Source organism: Salmo salar, chromosome ssa09 (assembly GCF_905237065.1).
Source record: "Salmo salar chromosome ssa09, Ssal_v3.1, whole genome shotgun sequence".
NCBI classification, from domain to species: domain Eukaryota; kingdom Metazoa; phylum Chordata; class Actinopteri; order Salmoniformes; family Salmonidae; genus Salmo; species Salmo salar.
The window spans coordinates 41779509-41786640 of NC_059450.1; the positions used below are offsets into that span (position 1 = coordinate 41779509).

General features: G+C 48.3%; 1 protein-coding gene across 1 annotated transcript; it reads right to left on the reverse strand.

Annotated features, from left to right (window-relative positions):
* Nucleotides 1–2046: 2046 nt before the first annotated feature.
* On the reverse strand, nucleotides 2047–3239 carry LOC123724127 (cilia- and flagella-associated protein 251). Its single transcript, XM_045687069.1, has 2 exons — nucleotides 3034–3239; nucleotides 2047–2629 (listed from the first exon to the last, which is right to left on the reverse strand). Exons 1-2 carry the CDS (start codon nucleotides 3047–3049, stop codon nucleotides 2115–2117), a joined length of 531 nt encoding a protein of 176 aa, XP_045543025.1. The 5' UTR covers nucleotides 3050–3239; the 3' UTR covers nucleotides 2047–2114.
* Between the last annotated feature and the right edge of the window lie 3893 nt (nucleotides 3240–7132).

Here is a 7132-nt window from a genome sequence, read left to right on the forward strand (position 1 = left end):
GAGAGAGTAAGCTGGAGTCAGAGAGAGAGGACAAGCTGGAGTCAGAGAGAGAGCGGGCAAGCTGGAGTCACAGAGAGAGTATGATGGAGTCAGAGAGAGAGAGGTCAAGCTGGAGTCACAGAGAGCAAGTTGGAGCCAGAGAGAGAGCAAGCAAAGAGAGAGAGAGCAAGCAGAGAGTGTGAGAGAGCAAGATGCAGTCAGAGTGAGGGCAAGCTGGAGTCCAAGAGAGAGTAAGCTGGAGTCAGAGAGAGAGAGAGGGCAAGCTGGAGTCAGAGAGAGAGAGAGAGAGAGAGAGAGAGAGAGAGAGAGGAGGGAGAGAGAGGGCAAGCTGGAGTCAGAGAGATAGAGAGAGAGGGCAAGCTGGAGTCACAGAGAGGGCAAGCTGGAGTCAGAGAGCGAGAGGGCAAGCTGGAGTCACAGAGAGAGCAATCTGGAGTCACAGAGATTTGGCAAGCTGGAGAGAGAGGGCAAGCTGGAGTCACAGAGAGAGCAAGCTGGAATCAGAGAGAGAGCAAGCAGAGAGAGAGAGAGAGAGAGCAAGCTGGAGTCAGAGAGAGAGAGAGAGAGAGGGCAACATGGAGTCAGAGAGAAAGAGAGAGGACATGCTGGAGTCAGAGAAATAGAGAGAGAGAGAGAGAGAGAGAGAGAGAGAGAGAGAGAGAGAGAGAGAGAGAGAGAGAGAGAAAGCTGTGTAATAGATGATTTATTCATAGCAGATGAATAGGTTCTATAGAAAGACAGTGTGTACTAGATGGTTAATTTATTACAGATGATTAGTGTTTATAGAAAGACAGCGTGTACTAGATGGTTAATTTATTACAGATGAATAGTGTTTATAGAAAGACAGTGTGTCTGCTAGATGGTTAATTTATTACAGATGAATGGTGTTTATAGAAAGACAGTGTGTACTAGATGGTTAATTTATTACAGATGAACAGTGTTTATAGAAAGACAGTGTGTACTAGATGGTTAATTTATGAGCGACTCTCCTTTATTTTTTTAAGTGTTCCACTCTGCTAGCCAGCACCTCACCTAAATAGGTGTGCGTTTCTTTCGCCTCTAGATGGTTTATTTATAACAGATGTGAACAGGAGCTTGTGGAAGTCAAGCCCCTTCTCAGAGCTCCTCCAGGGTGGAGCCGTTAGACCCTCCCCCTCAGCAGAGTGCCTGGGCCCTATTTGAGGAGAAGCCCTTTTCTCTCCCAATCCTCAGTTAAAAGGTAATGGCACCCACTGTCACTCACTAGCAATTTACTGTATATTGCACAGCAAGCGGCACCGGAGCGCCAAGTCTAGATCCATGAGGCTCCTTAACGGTTTCTACCCCCAAGCTATAAGACTGCTGAACCATTCATCAAATTATTATTATCTATGCATAGTCACTTTACCCCTACAAACATGTACAAATGACCTGGACTAACCTGTACCCCTGCAAATGACTCGTTACCGGTACCCCCTGTATAAAGCCTCGCTATTGTTATTTTATGTTATTGTTACTTTTTAATTGATTACATTTTTTACTTTAGTTTATTTAGTAAATATTTTCTTAACTTTTCAAATAAGCATTTACCAGTAAGGTTGTATTCGGCGCATGTGACAAATACAATTTCAATTGATATTGAAAAAGGGACTATCACTGTCACTCACTAGCATTGTGCTGTATATTGTTAAAGGGACTATCACTGTCACTCACTAGCATTGTGCTGTATATTGTTAAAGGGACTATTGCACACTCACTAGCATTGTGCTGTATATTGTTAAAGGGACTATTGCACACTCACTAGCATTGTGCTGTATATTGTTAAAGGGACTATCACTGTCACTCACTAGCATTGTGCTGTATATTGTTAAAGGGACTATCACTGTCACTCACTAGCATTGTGCTGTATATTGTTAAAGGGACTATTGCACACTCACTAGCATTGTGCTGTATATTGTTAAAGGGACTATTGCACACTCACTAGCATTGTGCTGTATATTGTTAAACGGACTATTGCACACTCACTGTGTAGACTTGCAAAAATAACATTTATTAGAAGTGCACAGGTTTTGGTCACAGGTTCTCCGTATCATGATGACTTAGTCACCTCCTCCTGTTTCTCTTCTTCCTCTTCCCTAACATCCCTCTCTTCTCTCTCCATCACTTTCTTCTCCTCCGTTGTTTTGCTTTGTTCTACCAATCACCTCAACACCACCGTCCTCTTCCCTCTCTCTGTCCATTCTTCCCTCTCCTTTGTCTCTATTGCTACCTTTCTCCATCTCACTCACGTCTTTCTCCTCCTCCACCTCCACCTCCTCCTCACTCCTCTCTCTTTTTACTCTTCTTTGTCCTCTGTCTTTATCGCTACCTTCCTCTTTCTTTCCCTCTTCCCCCTCTTCTCTTTCTTCCTCCTGTTTCCCTCTGGCATCTCCCTTGACAATGACAGACAGAGACAAGTGACGGTTGACATCTATCCAGTGCAGTAGAGGATGCTGGGTAACGGCGCCCTGTTCGACGGCAGCCACCCAGGAGTGTGTGTGTTGTTCTCTCTGCTTGTCTCTGAAGCGGTGCACTAACACGCATGACACAGTCAGCACCAACACACACACCGTAAGGGCCGAGAAGTAGCCGATGTACCACACATACCCACCTGGAGGGAGAGGAAAGAGTTTTAAGGATCACGGTACTTGATCTTTGATACATATCTCAAAAGATCTTCTCTTTAGAAAAATGAAAAAACATTGTTTATTGCTGGAGTGGCTGTATACGTAGTCTATATGACCAATGTTAAACTCACAGAATTGTCTTTTTGGTTATTTATAGACAACATTCTTGCTTACCAAAACTGCATTTAAACTAACAGACACTCTTGCTTACCAAAACTGCATTTAAACTAACAGACGTTTCATTGTTATTGGGTGTATCAGTGGCCCATACTAGTTTGCAAAGGTCTCGGGTAACGTTAGTGGATAGTCACTAGAACACAATACATCTCTGACTTTGTTGTCATTGTTTAGAAACATATAGTTGCTTTACTTTTACTTTTCAACTTACTCTTATGAAGTGTCATTGGATGGAGCTTCTGTACAGGTTCCAGCTGGCTCTAGACTGCAGCTCTCTGTTTCTGCAGTGAGATTGCACCTATCAAGGATCCAAGGATGGTTTGGTTGCTAAGGGACACAAACATTCTCAGCACAGAATGTGCATGTTTTGAAATACCCTTTAAATTGCATTCTGTTAGAACTATTCTATTTCTGGGACGCGGGCTGATGTTCTGATTCTCTCGTTAATAATCGTGGTGAAATGGCGTAATGGATTTATGAAAGGGAGTCATATATCTAAAAATCTGAGGCTGGTGTTACTAGACTTGGTTGAGTATTGTGATCTATTGGATAACTTCACTGTTATCTTATTTTTTGATTTTCAGAAAGCTTTTGATACCATAGTCACAATTTTATCTTTGATTGTCTTAACTTAAGCATTTGAAGTTTGGTCATTTTTGTTGTTGATGCTATTAGAACTCTGTATAATGGTGGCAATAGCTGTATCAAACTCTGTCATGGAACATCCTCAAGGTTGAACATATACAAAGGAAAACGACAAGGTTGTCCAATCTCACCTTTTTATTTTTGTTAGTATCTCAAATCTTATGCTCAATAGTTCATCAAAGTGAATTTGAAGGCATTACATTCCAGGCCAGAGAGATCAAGATATCCCAACTGGTGGATGAAACCTCGCTTTAAAAAAAAAAATGTTAGCTAGATTAGCATTGGATATTGTGAAGCAGTTCTCCATAATCTCGGGTTTGATATTAAATCTTTCCAAATGTGAAATGTATGTTCTGAAAGGAGCTGTTAATCCAGCAGTTTGTAACATCTCTGAAAAAGATACTGTAACCTACCTCGGTGTAAAGATCACCAAAATTCTTTAGGCTGTGAATTATCTTAATTTGAACCCTGTAACTGAATCTGTCAAAAAAAGATTCTCCTCATGGTTAGGGAGGGATTTAAGTCTTCAAGGAAGGGTGCTTTTATCCAAAGCAGAGGGGCTTTCTCGTGCATCCCATCTTTTTTCATCTATTGACATTCCCAAATCCACTTGCTGTACCTTAGATAGGCTTTTGTACAACTTCATATGGAAAAACAAGCCACATAAGATAAAAAGAGATGTTATCACCAACAGGGTTAATGGAGGGGGGGTCTATATCAACCAGCCCAGAGGAACAGGACATGGAGGGGGGGGGTCTATATCAACCAGCCTAGAGGACCAGGACATGGAGGGGGGGGGGTCTATATAAACCAGCCTAGAGGCACAGGACAAGGGGGGGGGCTTGGGTCTATATCAACCAGCCCAGAGGAACAGGACATGGAGGGGGGTCTATATCAACCAGCCCAGAGGAACAGGACATGGAGGGGGGGGGTCTATATCAACCAGCCTAGAGGAACAGGACATGGAGGGGGGGTCTATATCAACCAGCCCAGAGGAACAGGACATGGAGGGGGGGTCTATATCAACCAGCCCAGAGGAACAGGACATGGAGGGGGGGTCTATATCAACCAGCCCAGAGGAACAGGACATGGAGGGGGGGGTCTATATCAACCAGCCTAGAGGACCAGGACATGGAGGGGGGGGGTCTATATCAACCAGCCTAGACAAACAGGACATGGAGGGGGGGTCTATATCAACCAGCCCAGAGGAACAGGACATGGAGGGGGGGTCTATATCAACCAGCCCAGAGGAACAGGACATGGAGGGGGGGGTCTATATCAACCAGCCCAGAGGAACAGGACATGGAGGGGGGGTCTATATCAACCAGCCCAGAGGAACAGGACATGGAGGGGGGGTGTCTATATCAACCAGCCTAGAGGAACAGGACATGGAGGGGGGGGTCTATATCAACCAGCCCAGAGGAACAGGACATGGAGGGGGGGTCTATATCAACCAGCCCAGAGGAACAGGACATGGAGGGGGGGGGGTCTATATCAACCAGCCCAAAGGAACAGGACATGGAGGGGGGGTCTATATCAACCAGCCCAGAGGAACAGGACATGGAGGGGGGGTCTATATCAACCAGCCCAGAGGAACAGGACATGGAGGGGGGGGGGGTCTATATCAACCAGCCTAGAGGACCAGGACACGGGGGGGGTCTATATCAACCAGCCTAGAGGAACAGGACATGGAGGGGGGGGTCTATATCAACCAGCCCAGAGGAACAGGACATGGAGGGGGGGGGTCTATATCAACCAGCCTAGAGGACCAGGACATGGAGGGGGGGAGGTCTATATCAACCAGCCTAGAGGAACAGGACATGGAGGGGGGGGGTCTATATCAACCAGCCCAGAGGAACAGGACATGGAGGGGGGGTCTATATCAACCAGCCCAGAGGAACAGGACATGGAGGGGGGGGTCTATATCAACCAGCCCAGAGGAACAGGACATGGAGGGGGGGTCTATATCAACCAGCCCAGAGGAACAGGACATGGAGGGGGGGTCTATATCAACCAGCCCAGAGGAACAGGACATGGAGGGGGGGGTCTATATCAACCAGCCCAGAGGAGCAGGGCATGGAGGGGGGGTCTATATTAACCAGCCCAGAGGAACAGGACATGGAGGGGGGGGTCTATATCAACCAGCCCAGAGGAACAGGACATGGAGAGGGGGGGGTCTATATCAACCAGCCTAGAGGAACAGGACATGGAGGGGGGGGTCTATATCAACCAGCCCAGAGGACAGGACATGGAGGGGGGGGTCTATATTAACCAGCCCAGAGGAACAGGACATGGAGGGGGGGGTCTATATCAACCAGCCCAGAGGAACAGGACATGGAGAGGGGGGGGGGTCTATATCAACCAGCCCAGAGGAACAGGACATGGAGGGGGGGTCTATATCAACCAGCCCAGAGGAACAGGACATGGAGGGGGGGTCTATATCAACCAGCCCAGAGGAACAGGACATGGAGGGGGGGTCTATATCAACCAGCCCAGAGGAACAGGAAATGGAGGGGGGGGTCTATATCAACCAGCCCAGAGGAGCAGGGCATGGAGGGGGGGTCTATATCAAAAAGCCTAGAGGAACAGGACATGGAGAGGGGGGGGGTCTATATCAACCAGCCCAGAGGAACAGGACATGGAGGGGGGGGTCTATATCAACCAGCCTAGAGGACCAGGACATGGAGGGGGGGGGTCTATATCAACCAGCCTAGAGGAACAGGACATGGGGGGGGGTCTATATCAACCAGCCCAGAGGAACAGGACATGGAGGGGGGTGTATATCAACCAGCCCAGAGGAACAGGACATGGAGGGGGGGGGTCTATATCAACCAGCCTAGAGGACCAGGACATGGAGGGGGGAGGTCTATATCAACCAGCCTAGAGGAACAGGACATGGAGGGGGGGGTCTATATCAACCAGCCCAGAGGAACAGGACATGGAGGGGGGGTCTATATCAACCAGCCCAGAGGAACAGGACATGGAGGGGGGGTGTATATCAACCAGCCCAGAGGAACAGGACATGGAGGGGGGGGGGTCTATATCAACCAGCCTAGAGGACCAGGACATGGAGGGGGGGTCTATATCAACCAGCCCAGAGGAGCAGGGCATGGAGGGGGGGTCTATATCAACCAGCCTAGAGGAACAGGACATGGAGGGGGGGGTCTATATCAACCAGCCCAGAGGAACAGGACATGGAGGGGGGGTCTATATTAACCAGCCCAGAGGAACAGGACATGGAGGGGGGGGGTCTATATCAACCAGCCCAGAGGAACAGGACATGGAGGGGGGGTCTATATCAACCAGCCCAGAGGACCAGGACATGGAGGGGGGGTCTATATCAACCAGCCCAGAGGAACAGGACATGGAGGGGGAGGGGTCTATATCAACCAGCCTAGAGGACCAGGACATGGAGGGGGGGGTCTATATCAACCAGCCCAGAGGAGCAGGGCAAGGAGGGGGGGTCTATATTAACCAGCCCAGAGGAACAGGACATGGAGGGGGGGGTCTATATCAACCAGCCTAGAGGACCAGGACATGGAGGGGGGGGGGTCTATATCAACCAGCCCAGAGGACAGGACATGGAGGGGGGGTCTATATTAACCAGCCCAGAGGAGCAGGGCATGGAGGGGGGGGGTCTATATCAACCAGCCCAGAGGACAGGA